The 15,610-nt window shown below is 39.9% G+C and overlaps 2 protein-coding genes across 3 annotated transcripts in view; both read left to right on the top strand.

The window, feature by feature from the left end:
* The first annotated feature begins 1,878 nt into the window (after positions 1-1,878).
* ppardb (peroxisome proliferator-activated receptor delta b) lies at positions 1,879-10,251 on the top strand. 2 transcript variants are annotated; one of them, XM_037102930.1, is made up of 8 exons: positions 1,879-1,942; positions 4,671-5,057; positions 5,139-5,290; positions 5,392-5,530; positions 5,900-6,102; positions 6,323-6,529; positions 6,622-6,865; positions 8,142-10,251. In XM_037102930.1, the coding sequence occupies exons 2-8, from the start codon at positions 4,730-4,732 to the stop codon at positions 8,387-8,389; spliced, it is 1,521 nt and encodes a 506-aa protein (XP_036958825.1). In that variant the 5' UTR covers positions 1,879-1,942; positions 4,671-4,729; the 3' UTR covers positions 8,390-10,251. The 2 variants fall into 2 exon arrangements, with proteins under 2 accessions (XP_036958825.1, XP_036958824.1); XM_037102929.1 differs by lacking the exon at positions 1,879-1,942 and adding an exon at positions 2,251-2,667.
* Positions 10,252-12,379: 2,128 nt separating this feature from the next.
* mkrn4 (makorin, ring finger protein, 4) overlaps positions 12,380-15,610 on the top strand; it is a 4,069-nt gene continuing 838 nt past the window's right edge. Inside the window, exons 1-8 of the mRNA XM_037105269.1 lie at positions 12,380-12,535; positions 13,826-13,954; positions 14,062-14,300; positions 14,372-14,454; positions 14,564-14,814; positions 14,906-15,013; positions 15,387-15,486; positions 15,576-15,610. The exon at positions 15,576-15,610 is cut by the window's right edge and continues 838 nt beyond it. Coding sequence (XP_036961164.1) covers positions 12,396-12,535; positions 13,826-13,954; positions 14,062-14,300; positions 14,372-14,454; positions 14,564-14,814; positions 14,906-15,013; positions 15,387-15,486; positions 15,576-15,610 — 1,085 coding nt within the window. The 5' untranslated portion in view covers positions 12,380-12,395. The remainder of the gene's footprint in view (positions 12,536-13,825; positions 13,955-14,061; positions 14,301-14,371; positions 14,455-14,563; positions 14,815-14,905; positions 15,014-15,386; positions 15,487-15,575) is intronic.

The following is a 15,610-nucleotide window of genomic DNA, read 5'->3' on the forward strand; positions in this document are numbered from 1 at the left end:
CATAGCTGGTTTTTAAAAAACAGCCACAGATTGTGAAAACTTAAATTGTCTGAAAATTGCATGTAGCAGATGGCTGTAGATCAAAAAGTAAAAGTAAAACCCAACAGTAAGCAGTTTTTATCTGGACTGTTTCATGCAGGATGTCATCACCTCTGATGACAGAACCTGTCATCAGAACCTTTGAATCCTTAACTTAAAAAAATAATAATTTAAATGCATAAACCTGCTAGTGGGGTGGAGGGCAATAATTTCCTGTTCGAGGCTCCATTCCACATTTAATTTTTTTTTTTTTTTTTTAAATATTCTGTTTTTGTGACCTTATACAAAGGACAGGTGAAGAAAGGCAGGAAGTAGGGTGAAAGATCACATGATCTCATGATTGTTAATTTCCTAAATTAATTAATTTTCTAATTAATTTCTCTTCAATACAAGGTCTACAGATCAGGTTTGTTGGTTGTCTTGTCGGACCTTTTTGTTTACCATTTGTTATTATTATTACATAAAAGCAATTTGGTACATCCCAGCACATCTAAAGAAACTGAGAAAGAGAAGAAAGAAGGGAAAAAATACCGACAGACCAAACAAAAAATAGAAAAAAAAAAATCTGTCTAAGTTTATAATTTATTGTTGCATCATGAAATCTGAAAGGCATAGTTAAGATTACAACTCATATCCAGTGACAAAGATTCATACAATACTGTACACACACACACATATATCCATATCTACACAAATATACATACTCATACACTCACTTCATGTCCTCATACATACAATTACAGGCACATGTTGACAAACATTTACATGTACCTTGTACATATAGATATATACATACTCCCACACATTGCAACATTTGGGTTTGTGCAGACAAGAAGAAAAAAAATAGACATGTTATGATGTTTACGTCTCCTTTTTTGACCTTCCTTACCTCTTTTTTTTACCATGACTCAAAGTGTACCACCCATGTTCAAAAATAAAACTCTGTTCCTTATTTCTATTGACATCCTTTTCGAGAGCCACTGGTGCTTAGATCCTGTTGGACCTATTTTTAGAGACTCAGAAGGTACATTGGATGGCATGGTAAGGTAATAAAACTCATGCCTAAAGCACCAAAAGTGTAATAGTGTTCCTTTCATGTCCTTATTGTGTCCATTCATGCTTTTATTATGAATCAATAAGCATCAAATACCAAGCAAAAGTCACAATTACATTTAAGATTAAGCTGCACGGTGAACCAGAGGCTTCTGAATCCAGCTCTTTGCAGTTAAAGGGCAACATCACCAATTTTACACATTCAAGTGTGTTCACGGGTCTTGAAGAAAAGTGGAGTATGACTAACTACATGGTTTTTTTTGTTTTTTGTTTTTCTTAATGGTATGAAACCTTCTGTGGCTCCAGTGGAAGCTGAATGTTATCTAATTAATTGCCTCCAGTGATGTCACTCAGTGGCTAAGTGGCATTTTGGGCACTGTAGGCACCAATTTTGAAAACAGTGTACCAGTTAAGAATTGCACTCCTACACAGTGTTGGAACAGAGAAATTATGAAAAGTGACAGACAACCTGAGGTATTTTGAACAGAAAGTCTGTAATGCCAGAGATGGTGGTTGAATGACACATGTATCATGAACGTGTGCCTCATGGCAGCCAAACCAGCAAATATATCATCCACTCACAAGTGAGACTAATGTGAAATTCAACCGATTTTGGCCCCATTGATTTAGTAATAGCTGCCCAGGGGTGTTGCCAAGATGGCTGCAGTATGGCAAGACTTTGATTGATAACAAACACAATATTGAAAAAAAAAATGATATGGCAGGCTTTTTTATTCAATGCATTCATCTTCCTCTTCAGAATCTGGCACACACATTGTCCACAATGCAACTTTGCCTGTGAGTGACATCACTGGAGGCAGTTTTGTGCAGATTCCTCTGAAACCACTTGGTAGGTTTTACTCTACTTTTCTCACATTTGCAGTAGCACTCCCCAAGATCTGTAAACACACTTCGAATGTGTGAAAGTTCCAGTCACCCTTTAAACGAATTCATTTATTTAGACCAAAAATCAGAATTTTGCCAGAAGGGGTTTTTAAACCACACGTAGGCTTGTTCTGCTAAAACGATTAAAGCTTGTTAGTGTCAGTGCAGAGGCAAAATAAATATCCATGCTTCAGATCGCAAAAACAACAAGTGCATATTAGAGTTAACAGAGACCTTGATGTGTGTTGAGTGAGTTTGTGTGGGGGTGCTATGTACTGGCATGTGACGGTGGAGGAGGAGGAGGAGGGAGTAAAGCAAAGCAAAGCAAAGCAAAGCTAGGAACAACAAGGAGAGAGTCGGGGAGGGATTATCAGTTAACTATGCTTATCTGCATGTGATATGGTAGCGACGAACAAAAGTGTCCAAACCGCTTTTCCTTTCAGCCTGGCTGAGCTGTTTGTCAGGTCGCTCGCTGACTACATGCAGGCCTGCACCAGTCTAAGTTTATGTTAGCAGTCTGACGTTAGCTCCCGCTGCTAGCTAACTCCTGCTGGTGACTTCAAACGACTTGTCAACAGCCGATCGATCGTGTTCAGGACCCGGGACTCTCTTCGACACTTCCTTATTTTATCCTCTCGGCAATTTCACGCAGGGTTAACATCTTCCCCACCAGCAGCACTATTGGGAGAGGTAAGCTAACTTGGCAAGTCGGCTAACGTTATTTTAAGGCACACACGGGAATGTGGGTCAGCCACGCTAACAGCTAGTAGTAGTACTCAGTCAACATTCAAGGTTAGTAGCTAACTAGCTAAGTAAGCTAGCACTCTTCGACGACCGAAGACAGACTAAAGCTCACTGCTTTTACGTTGAATATTGTTTTTCACTCTAAGGTAAAAGGCCGTGTTTATAACTGAGCTTTCCTTTCATCTCTTGTATTTTTATAACCAGTTAGAGTCCTGTCAGTGACTTATACAATTCACAGTGATATTAGCAGATATTTCCGAGAACCAGTGTGACAGGTTGGCTTGAACGACAAGTCATAACAGTTCCACTTCATCTCTGATGTTATCCTACCCCCATGAAACTATTTGGAAACAAACTTCAGACTTTGTCCAGCTTCTTGACCGTCATGTAATGACAGAAAACATTAATACATCAGTATTAAGCAGGCGCAGTGTTGTATGTTTGTCAGGGCACAGCTAGCTACATACATGGACGGATTAATCCACTAGGGGGCCGCGGGGCAAATATGTAACCCCCACCCTGAACAGCCCTCTCCTCCACCGCCCCCACCGGCGATCAACACTGCTCAGTGTGTACATAGTGCATGCACCCTGTCCCCTTAAAATCACCCACCAAGTACACTGTGCACCCTACCACGGATCTGAGGCAAACAATAATACAGATGTCTCCCAGCTCCAGTAGAGACAAAGTTTACTTTTTCAGATAGAGGAGAACAGGCTGAAATGTTTAGGACAGAATAATGCCAGAACAAAAACTGCGGCTGGCTAAAGAATCATGAGTTGTCGACCCTGTGTGTTGATAGAAACGGGGCTTTTATCAGTTTTTAAGCACATACTCTGATTGGAGGACAGTTAGCAGGGGTGAGCGATGTAAACATGTTTACAACAGAGATGCCATACTATTTATATTGTGGTAGCTGCCCCCTTAACACCTCTGGGTGTACTAAACTACTGTGGGCATGTTGTTAATCAATGAACGGACCACTGTATTAGATTAGATGTGATCGTTGCATCAAAGTAATGAAGTGTGTCTTAATGAATGAATGAATGAATTTTTCAGAGTCATGATATGTAATCATATATCAGAAATACTTAATAGATCCCCGAGGAGGAAATAAAATATGTGGTAGTTGCTCCATCACAATAGAAATATCTTATGTACAAATGTACATAAGATATAAGTAGTGAAAGACATACAGTATGTAAATATATAATGTATATAAAAGTACTAAAATATAGACTTGAATGTAAAAACATAGTGCATTAAATTGATGATAGTTGAAATATTGCACAGAAGTTGTCCTGTTTATGAGTATTGTATTATGAGATTGATATCAGGTTATACCATGACATATAACATGATAGAAGATTATGCACATCACCCTTTTAGCAAGATGTTGCAAGTCCATCTTCAGGGCCCTCAGTGGCTGGGGCCTCCGCTTGTCTGGTCCATTTGGCGTGTGAGTAATACAGGCATGCCAACACAGCATGCGTATATCATGTCATAAGCCTATTACTATCAAGGACATTCTCTGGCTGCTCAAACACAACTGGTAGTAAGAGACAGAGTTGGGGAAAGGACACCTTAATAAATACATGATACATGATTAGTACATGCTCTCATTTCAATTACAAGAGACTATCAAGAAGACCGAAAGTTAAATATCCACACTATATGCATTTTTACCAGTGTGCTTACATAAAAAGGGACTTTTAGGGTAGCATTTTGGCTCTGCTGTGTGTTATGATAAGCTTTACACTCAGTTTAGCTAGGTCACTGGACTTGTGGGGCTGTTAACCACTCGCATGCTGGATCTAATAGCAAAGTAGAGGATTTGTGGACTTCTGTAGCCAGTTAAAAGTGATCTGGTGGTCATTCTGGCTCTGTATGTAATCCGCATTGCTGGTTTAATATTGCTTATTTAAAAAGAGTATTTCTTTCCTCAATAGTGGGGCTATGATGGCAACGTGACAGGAGGGGAGCCGCTGAGTCAGCTTCAACAGGAACCATGGAATGGTTTCAGGAAACTGCTACAGAGCAGCACGACAGGGTGAACGGCTACTGCAAGCCTAAATCACCCCAGGACACAGCCGATGTCAGGTGGACCCCACCGGAGGGAGAGTCTGGAGGATCGGACAGCTGCGGGGGGACAAGTGTGTCAGAGCTGACGGACGTGCAAGAGTTAAAGGCGAGGGAGAGTGAGGATGAGGAGGACAAGGAGGAGAAGGAGGTGGTTCCTGCCTCTAAAGGCCTGAAAGGGGACCAGGCCAAAAAAGAGAAGGAGAGTCCGGAGGAGAAAAATAAGCAGAACAGCAGTGCAGCAACAAGCTACACAGGTAAGATTTTGATTCCAAATTCCCATGACTCACTTGATAATTGATGAGCCTTAATATTCTTTTTTTCTTTTTTTTTTGCAGACCTGTCACAAACATCATCACCCTCGCTTTCAGAACAGCTGCGTCTTGGCCGAGAAGACAACGCAGGGGCTGGGATCAGCGTGGAGTGTAAGGTCTGCGGGGACAAGGCCTCTGGCTTCCACTATGGTGTGCATGCCTGTGAGGGGTGCAAGGTAATGAATACAGGGTTTCTATCACAGCAGAAAAGCTATATGACATACACATTTCATGTCCAATATGAGTTGTTGAACCAGTTGCATTGTTTCTCACTCAGGGCTTTTTCCGGCGAACCGTGCGGATGAAACTGGAATATGATCGCTGTGAGCGTTCCTGCAAAATTCAGAAGAAGAATCGTAACAAGTGCCAATATTGTCGCTTCCAGAAGTGCCTGTCTTTGGGAATGTCTCATGATGGTGAGAGGAAAAATATCGTAGCAAATAAACCCTGTGAATTAAACCATGTTATTTTACATTTTAAATAGTAAATATAAGTCTTTTTATGTTTCCAAGATTTTAATTGAAATGGAAGTTACTGATTAAGATTTAGCCGAGGAGAATGTTATTAAATCCAATGGGATCCAAAATCCAAACAAACTGCTCATATTTTTCAATTCCCTTCGAATCTCTTTTGTAACCTCTCTGATGTTTTCATTTTATTTATAAAAGCAGGTATTTGGCTAACTTAGAACCTGTTCCAAAAACGAAAGTATCAGACCCAACAATGGGGTTTACTCCTGAAATGTCTACTCAAAATAAGACCAGCATGTGTGTGTGTTTTCTTAGCAATCCGATATGGACGCATGCCTGAGGCGGAGAGGAAGAAACTTGTGGCGGGTCTGCTTGCAGAGGAGCTGAATGTCGGTAAACCAGGTGGCTCAGACCTGAAGACCTTGGCCAAACAAGTCTACACAGCCTACCTGAAGAACCTCAGCATGACCAAGAAGAGGGCCCGCAGTATCCTGATGGGCAAAACTGCTAGCACCTCGGTACGTTCAACTTTTAGAATGGCTTCAAATTTTGTCTTGTACAGAAGTTAAAACATGGCATATTATTTAATGTAATTAGAAAATATGTTAGAGTAGCACAACATACATGTTCCTCTACACCCTACGATTCAAAAATGTTATTATAGGAATATTTTATTTCTGGGTCAGTTGAAATTAAAGATGGTAATTCATGTGGAATTTATATTTCTCCTCCATTTAGCCGTTTGTGATCTACGATGTGGACACACTCTGGAAGGCAGAAAGTGGTTTAGTATGGAGCCAGTTAGTCCCAGGTGCACCCCTGACCAAGGAGATTGGGGTCCATGTTTTCTATCGCTGCCAATGCACCACGGTTGAGACCGTGCGAGAGCTCACTGAGTTCGCCAAGTGCATTCCAGGGTTTGTGGACCTCTTCCTCAATGACCAGGTGAGTCACTGTCCACTCATTGTGTTGCACAGCAATATGATCTGTGTGTTGCTTTTTCAGATTATTGTACACTTGTCTGTGTGCTTCTGCAGGTGACTTTGCTGAAGTATGGTGTACACGAAGCTATTTTTGCCATGCTGCCCTCTCTCATGAACAAAGATGGTCTGTTGGTCGCCAATGGTAAAGGCTTTGTGACCAGGGAGTTCCTGCGCAGCTTAAGAAAGCCGTTCAGTGAAATCATGGAGCCCAAGTTTGAGTTTGCGGTCAAGTTCAATGCTCTGGAGCTGGATGACAGCGACCTGGCCCTGTTTGTTGCTGCCATCATTCTCTGTGGAGGTGAGACTTAAGGGTTTTCTTGAAGTATAAACAATGTCATGTTGTTTTTTTGTTATTTTCAGGTTATGTGGAGGTCTTGAAAAGTCTTTGTCGTAGATCAAGCAAAAGGCCATTTTTGTAGTGTGAGGTGTCTTTTCCGGTTGTTTTGTCGAGGCAGTATTTTGTTCTGCGCTACCCGCGTTTGAGATGCACAGAGTGTTGTGGCAGAAACCCTCTGAACACCTCAAGATGACATAACATTATCTCTGAGAAAAGAACTGGACACCATTATCAAGCTGTCCTTCACTCCTTAAATAAGTTTAATATTAAGGTTTGAACTGAATTTAAACTAATTAAGGCAAAGCTCTTTCACCAGCTAGTGGTACATTCTGTGATGTCTTTTACGGGTCATTGTTTCCTTGTGTCTAGCATAATATTTGGGAAAAACTTTGCACCCTCAATGGTTGTCAGAGCTCTTTTATGTAGCTGTTGTGCATTAATAGTGTGGCTAACTATCCGCTGACTAGGAACTTGACTACTTGTAGCTAACTAAAATCAAACCTGTGCTAAGGACAAGCGATTTGATGGTTGCATAGAAACATTTAACAAAATGTCTCCACTTGGCCTTTCTTTTAAATTGTAGGCTTCAGAGCAAAACAGAAGTGCCTTTTCTCATCGAGCCCTTAAAAAGCATTGAATTCACTTGTCATAAGATAAATGATTGTTAAACACTACTGGTAAATACTGAAAAAATGTGATATCATAATAAATAATATCATCAGTATCACCCATATCATCCCTACTGGTTTTCCATCACAGTTTTATACTCTGGTAAATATGATTGTGATAAACTGCAGTGTGACTTACTGGATGAAGACCATTAATATAAAGCCTGTCATTAGGCACTATTACCCCCCCTTCCTTCTGCTGTCTGCATCTAGTGTCTTCAGATTCCCCATCGCTACATGAAACAACAACAACAACAACATCCAAGCTAGCAACCTACACTCTGAAAATGACAACTAACAGGAACACTAACCTGCTTGCTAGGGACCTTAACTTATACCAGCTATCAGCTCCTGCATTTTCTTTTGGGGGGATTTAGCCATTTTATTTTGCATCCATCGCTGCATTCTTTGGTAAAGACATGCAAACAAGCAGCATTTTCCCCCATACCAGAATGAAAATTGGTGCAGCTAGACTATTCTCCAGCACTGACATAAACTTTGAATTGAACATGGTGAACCCTGCATAAACTCATCATTAGGTGTTGTTGTTTCCTTCCTTGTTTTCCCAGATCGCCCTGGGCTAATGAACGTGAAGCAGGTAGAGCAGAGTCAGGACAGCATCCTCCAGGCCCTGGACCTCCACCTACAAGCAAACCACTCTGACTCAGTCTACCTCTTCCCCAAGCTGCTGCAGAAGATGGCCGACCTCCGTCAGCTGGTTACCGAGAACGTTCACCTAGTCCAAAAGATCAAAAAGACTGAGTCGGAGACCTCGCTTCACCCTCTACTACAGGAGATCTACAAAGACATGTATTAGTTTCCTCCAGCACAGACTGCTTTTAGCAATACTGTTACAGACTCAAATTACATTTATAATAATACACTGCATTCAGTACAAGCACTGTTCCACGTACGGGCATGGATTTTTAACATGTGCAGATGAGGCAGAGTCACGTGGTAGGGCTAACACAATCAGCAAAGTCTTCTCAATGTCAGCATTACCATCAGCACAGTAATATGTGTGTGTGTGTGGTGTGAGAGTGTGTGTGTGTGTGAGAGAGAGAGAGAGAGAGATGAGCATCTGGAATCATTTGCTACGAGTCCTAGTTTCCCACAACGTTCACTTAACAGAGAGAATGATATGTTTTCTCACCGAGGCTGCTCCCATTACATTCTAATAGCAAAACTGACCCCAGAGCAGCATCTAGAGAGAGCGCTTCTCCTCACGTGTGAAGGGAAGGCATTTCACGTTCTTACACCAGTGGCATAGCTGAAGTAGTCAAAAAGCCGCCGTTTGTACTGTGCAAGACTTTCTTATGATGCCAATGTCTTTGGTAGATTGATTGTTTTGAGACTTTTTGGTAATGCTGAAGATGCACAAATCGGTTTTTGTTTACATCATTATCATCTTAATCACCATCATCATCATCATCATCATCATCATCAGTGATCACTACTTTGCCATTTGGTTTCAAGAACACAAACTGGGCTGGCTCCAGCAGTGTAGAGCTCTCTCAAAGCAGCTTTTCTGTGCAATACTGTTTCCATTTGTCAATAAATGTGGGAGATCCAAGTTCTATAGGTTTTGTCTTAAAGCCATCTACCTGAGAGGTAACTAATGGACTACGCTGCACAGATTATGTTTCTGAAGCTGACACTAAACACATGACCCATTGAAGTACAAGGGACCGCATGTTTGTTTTTGTTTTTTTTTCTTTTTTCTTTATTTTGACATGCAAATTATCACAAACTCGCCATTTTAAAGGTTTTTCTTAGTTTATTCTGTGTAATTCTGTTACTAATTATTTGTAATTGTTGATCATATTTGTAAGGGCAAAACATGAATATCATCTTGTTTTATGTATTAAGTATATCTGTTCTTTTTCCTATTACATGCCTGCCCACGTAGGTTGTACCAAATATATCATCAAGCATACCAACAAACTGTTCCTTGATGAGGAATTTGGATTTGATGCCTTAGCAGGATTTACATAAAACCAGCATACTGTTCCACTTTGTAATTGGGGAAAATTGATCATTAGAAGTTGACATCAAGCATCTGGTATCATATTTCTGTACTGACCTGAGAAATAACCATGGTCCGAGATTTCTACCCTTTTTGTGTACTGTCTGATTTGTCTTGTAAGGAAAGGCACAAGTGTAACAGCCTTACAATACTACAGCCAGGATTCATAAGTTACAAACTACTTTCCCCTTCATATTCTGTAGGATCTCTTTTTTTTCACTGTACTACTTCTGAATGGACTTGAGTTTGTGGTGCAAACAGTCCACTTTCAGAAGTCTCCTCTTGTGCTCTTATTCTGTCTTGATCCCTATCTACCTCTAATGTATCATCTGTGACATTATTCCACTGTCTCATTCAATCGCTGACATTATTTTTGCCTTAATTTCCTGTTATTGGTACAAATTTGATGGTATTGGAAGATGTGCGGTGTGCCAACATAGCAAGAGGGTGTGGATGGATAAAACAAGAAAGTGCACCAAAAAAAAAAGATGATGTAAGCTACCTCTATGCCTGTGTAAGTGATGGATTGACATATTTGTTAAAAAACAAAACATGTTAAGACTTGAAATAATTTCATCCTTATAGTCCCATGTAACCTATCTGCAGATCTAGTTTAATTACATCTCACTTATAAACTTTATTAGAAATATTAACACTGATTTTTCTCAATTTTTTCATCATGAAGCAGATTTTATGTCTCATACTCATCTGCAGTTTATGAACTTTTTCACTTGTCAATGTAAACTATCACTCAAAAGTTTGGTCCGCCCCCCCCCCAAATAATGTCATGTTTTCCATGAAAACTCACTTAAATTTATCAAAATAGTTTGCAAATGGATATCGACATGGTGAGAAATGATTATACGTGAAATAATAATTTTGTCCTTCAGACTTTGCTTTTGTCAAAGAATCCACCATTTGCAGTAATTAAAGCCTTGCAGACTTTTGGCAATCTAGCAATGAGTTTGTTGAGGTAATCCGAAGAGATTTCACTCTGCTCCTCCTGAAGGAACTTCAACAGGTCTGGTTGGCCTTATGGGCATTTTTATGTACCATGCTGCCAGGCTGCCCCCAAAACAGGTCAATATGGTTGAGATCTGGTGACTGCACTGGCAGCTTCATTATAGACAATACCAGCTGACTGCTTCTTCCATAAATATGTCTTACAAAGTTTGGAGGTGTGCCTCAGATCATTATCCTGTTGTAGGTTGAAGTTGGCTCCAATCAAGCACTGTCTACAGGGTATGACATGCTGTTGCAAAGGGAAGGATTGCCCTTTAACTCTTAACTCATCAAGCATCTTTCCGTTTGTTCTGCATCTCAAAACTGGTCCTATATGTCCTCCATAAAACGTATGTCCAGTCTTCCTCTGTCCAATGTCTGTGCCATTTTGCCCATCTTAACATTTTCCTTTTAATGGTCAGTCTCAGATTTATCTTTTTCTTTGACACTCTGCCTAGAGGGCCAGCATCCTGAAGTTGCTGTCAGCTGGTGAGGCTGGTCTTTTGCTGGTACAATTTAATGAAGCAGCCAGTTAAGGACCTGTGCGGTGTCAGAGAGATATCAATATGCACTACTCAAAATCAGTCGGGGATATTGGGATATGGGTGCGTATATGCATGTGTATGCAATAAAAGTCAAACTAAATGTGTCACATTTTTTCTAAGGATCAAGGTTATTCACGAAACACAAAATAAAAAGTCAGATATGTCTTAAAATAAACCATCAAGTGAAACACTAAAATATCCCAATATCCCTAACTAAGTTTGAATAGTGTTCACTTGTGACACACACTATTTATGAAATCGTAAGTTTCTTGGCAATTTCTCATGCGAAAGAACATCAATTCCTCAGAACAAGAGTGGTTCTTTTATTCCTGACTAGACTGTAATCAACCCACAAATGGCGATGCTCCAGATACTCAACTAGTCTGAGAAAGGCCAGTTATATTGCTTCTTAGGTATCGCCACAAATTTTCCACATTGAAGTATTATTGTATATGTGAAAAAGTAAAGAGATTTGTTGTGACTCCAGAGGAAGCTGTGTATAAGCTCATGAATTGTCTCCAGTGATGTCACTCAGTGTCAAAGTTGCATTGTAGGTAATATATGTTTTTATAATGGAAAAAGAGCATGGAATAAGAAAACCCAACATTCTGCTTTATTGATCTTGATCAGTTGTTTTTAAGCTGTCCATAATGAGTTCAACATTATTTATTTATAGGACTGCTTGTTAGAACTTGCTGCCTACATTACCCATATTACCCATAGATTACCCATAAGACTCACTAGAGGAGATTTGTCAAATTACATAGACCTTCCTCTGAAGCCACAAAAGGCATATTTTCACATATGCAGTTGTACTCCCAAAGACCTATAAATGTACTTTAATGTGTCAAATTGGTGGAGTTAACCTTTAAACATAATGTCACAGGGGTTTTATAATGATCAGTTAGTCTTTTAACACAACAAATTTGGATTAGCTAACAGAATATGCCAGTTAGTGGTCATTTGTGCTTGTATTTACCTATGTAGAGTAAAAATCATCCATTTCCAGCCAAAAATTTATATTTGCCATATTAATAATATATAGGCTATATTTCTGATCAATCTGATGTTAATGTAATTTTAAATAATGTAATTCTATTTTTAAAAAGATATGTATATAATACATATATGGTGCTGCACTGGTCAAAGGTTTGGGGAAGTTTTTTTTTTTTTTTTTTCCTTTGGGAGGGTTTAGACTAGTGGGATGGTAAATGAGAAAAAGTGCTACGTTACGTACGTACGTTAACGTCATGTTTCTATTGGCCCGTTGCGAAGTTAATTGGCGACGGGAACCAGCTGTCATCTATTTAGATAGTAAGATTGAGGGTGCTCGGCGGCATATTCAAAACACACGGAGGATGGACTCGGCTCACAGTGGAAGTATCTGTAGGTAAGCGGTAGTTGGGGGCGCGTTTGTTAAAGCCCCGAAAACAGACAACATGTCGGAAAATAGAGACTTTGTTGTTGAGAAACGTTACTAAGATATACGTTAGAGTCAGTGCTGCATTCTAATACGGACGTTAGGGGGAAATAACGTTTTTGTTGATTAAAAATATATTTGTTTCAAACTGTTTAAGATGAAGTTTATTTTTTGTGTGTGTCAATGTTTGACTTTTATGTAAGAACCCTATGAATCAATGGGCGGATGCGTATCAAGAAAGGACTGAGTGTTTAGGTACATTAAGGTAGCCAAAACTGTTTGAATTAGTTATAGGCAGCTATAGGCCCTTTGCTGTGTGTTGTGTCAAATTCAATGTGAGTCTCTACGTTAATTTTAAACAATCTCAACACTGCTAACAAACTTGGCTAGCTAATTTCTTGACTGGTGATCACTTTTTCGAAGCCCTGGTTTCCGACAGCACGTAGACGCAACTGGTTGAGCCGTTGAAGGACCAACAACTGTGTGGGAACACTTCAGCAGTCATCCCTCCCCAGATGGCTTAGTACATTTAAACTATTTCTCTGTATTGTTATCAGGTTCTTCTTGCATGTCATTTATATCAGCTTACAGTGCCACTTTAAATATCACTACTGACCCTAGACTTTGACATAAAGTTAAAGTTTGACTTGGACTCCAGTGTTAAGAGACTTGACAGACTTGGATTTGAACGCAACATTTAAGGTTTTCATCTAATTAAAATCTAAGAGCAAGAAAATACGGGTTCACTTTAATCACAGTTTCACTGTGCAACACAATAGCGTTTGACAATAGTATCCTGATCCTTTAAAACTTGGGAAAAAAAACAAAAACAAAAAAAACCAACTTGATTGCACTAAAACATATTAGAATCACTTTAACCTTACTTGTTTTTCCAGATAGGTGATGTGTTTTTAAGTGAAACAACCAACCAAAGAATGTTAAATATCTAATCATGAATGATAAAGGATAGATAAATGGTGGTTACCTCATTTCCCATCATTCTGAAATTTAAAATCTGTAGTATTAGCAGGCATCTGACTTCCAATCAATCCAAGTCTTTTTTTATTCTTTTTCTATGATCTCACACCACTTATCAAAATGTATAAATATATAATACAAATAGCTTTTTAATTGTGCATTTCCCATTCAGAGACATGATTGGTTTGGTTTGGAATTACGGCTTTTGAAGAGTTGCCCCTGAAGAAACCTCTGGTCAAACAACGTGGTAGAAAATGACTGCTTTCCCCCCTTTCTGTCCAGGCGTTTCATAAATGGCTCATGCAGGTTGGGTCCGAGGTGTCATTATCGCCATGAACTGACAACTATACCCTCAGCCCAAATATGCAGGTACTTTCAGAAAGATGGATGCTGGTATGGTGAACGCTGCAGGTAAGCCAGTTTTTTTTTTTTGTTTTGTTTTTGTGTGTAACTTGATGAAAGGGGAAGGCAAAACGCACAATTTCCTTTTTAGCTCGTTCTTTATTTTGCACCACCAGGTATCTCCATGTTCTTCAGCCTGAAGCCGGTGCAGCTGCTGCTGGTAGAAGAAGTTCAGTACCTACCGTCTCCTCCTCTAGTGTGGCGTATGCCCTGCCCAACAGAAGAAGAGGGTCGGAGCCTGCTCTTCTGCAGGCTGAGCTGATGTCCAGAAGATCAGAGTTTGTGGTTAATGTCTCAAATCATCAGCACAGTGTTGGGCATCGTGCAGCAGATATCGCTGAGGAACAATCACAAGGTATTGGATGTGGTAATGAGTGAAACTTCTGGTCAGCATTTCTCCATACCTAACTTACTTTGTCTTTGCAGACACAGACTCTCATCTCCCTCCTTCTTGGGAATCGACCGGGAGCTCAGAAGTTGCTCAGTCTCGTGATGGAAGTAATGAGCAGGTTCGATTCAAATTTAAAGTTTGATTTTTATGCAGGGTTAGGGTATTTTTGTTTATTTAAACACAGTTAAACCCAGGAGGTTTATACTGATTGCAGTTTTTGTGTCCAGCAAACTTCCTCCAATGAGATGACAGATGGTGGAGCTGCTGCTGCCTCTAATACCCAGGGGAAAGTAGATGACATGGAGGCCTTCCTCCAGAGTAAAAATGTGACCTGTGGGATCTGCATGGACAAGGTGTATGAAAAGGCGGATCCACGGCGGCGGGTTTTTGGAATTTTGCCAAGCTGCAATCACTCCTTCTGTTTAGAATGCATCATGACCTGGAGGAAAACAAAAGACCTCGGGCTGGACGCTGTTAAGTATGTTTCAGTTATGTTTGATTATTTACCATCTGACAACATATCATAAAGGAATTTGACCTGACATTACTCTCTAATGATTATTGTTCAGGAGCTGCCCACAGTGTAGAGTGAGGTCTGCCTTTTATGTGCCTAACAAATACTGGGTTGAAGGACAAGCCAAGGAGAGTATAATTGCTGCCTTCAAGGAAAAATTCAGGTATGGTGTGATTTAATTTCTCATAACAGCTCTAAACACTACAGTATGACCCCATTATGTACCATACTATATACTGAGATTATTTGTGTCCTTCCTGGGCACAGTTTAAAAAATGGCTTGGAAGTGAAGTATACCCTTGTTTTGTAGTCACTGGGTATATGTGTACCGATCTTTACTTCTTTATGCTGGACTAACCACTTAGTTGACTTCTCAGCTCTTGCCCTGCCATCTCCTGAATGTTCACTGATAGTACTGCAATGATAGTAATGCAAAATTGATTTAAAGTGAACTGCTGAGCTGTTATTTTGTTTCAGAAATGAATGCATGCGACTGAATTTTCCCTCCTTTTCCATCTCATCTCTTGTGATTCTAGTAAGAAAAGTTGCAGTTATTATGCGCGATACAGATGCTGCCCGTTCAAATCGGAGTGCCTTTATCGGCATGACAAACGAGAACACCACGGGTCATTTCAGGTAATTATCGTCCTATCATGATATTAAGATCTCACCACCATTGACATGCATGAGACTGTTTTACTCTTCATATTTTGTCCTTTGCTCAGCGGTTTCCTACAGAAGAAATAGATGACTATGGTGG

This window comes from Acanthopagrus latus, chromosome 7 (assembly GCF_904848185.1).
Source record: "Acanthopagrus latus isolate v.2019 chromosome 7, fAcaLat1.1, whole genome shotgun sequence".
Classification (NCBI taxonomy): Eukaryota; Metazoa; Chordata; class Actinopteri; order Spariformes; family Sparidae; genus Acanthopagrus; species Acanthopagrus latus.

Excerpts from the sequence above, each read along its gene's own strand:
- ppardb (XM_037102930.1), top strand. The coding sequence starts at position 4,730 with ATGGAATGGTTTCAGGAAACTGCTACAGAGCAGCACGACAGGGTGAAC. Across the intron at positions 5,058-5,138 it reads TGCAGCAACAAGCTACACAG|ACCTGTCACAAACATCATCA; the intron begins GTAAGATTTTGA and ends TTTTTTTTGCAG. Across the intron at positions 6,530-6,621 it reads ACCTCTTCCTCAATGACCAG|GTGACTTTGCTGAAGTATGG; the intron begins GTGAGTCACTGT and ends GTGCTTCTGCAG.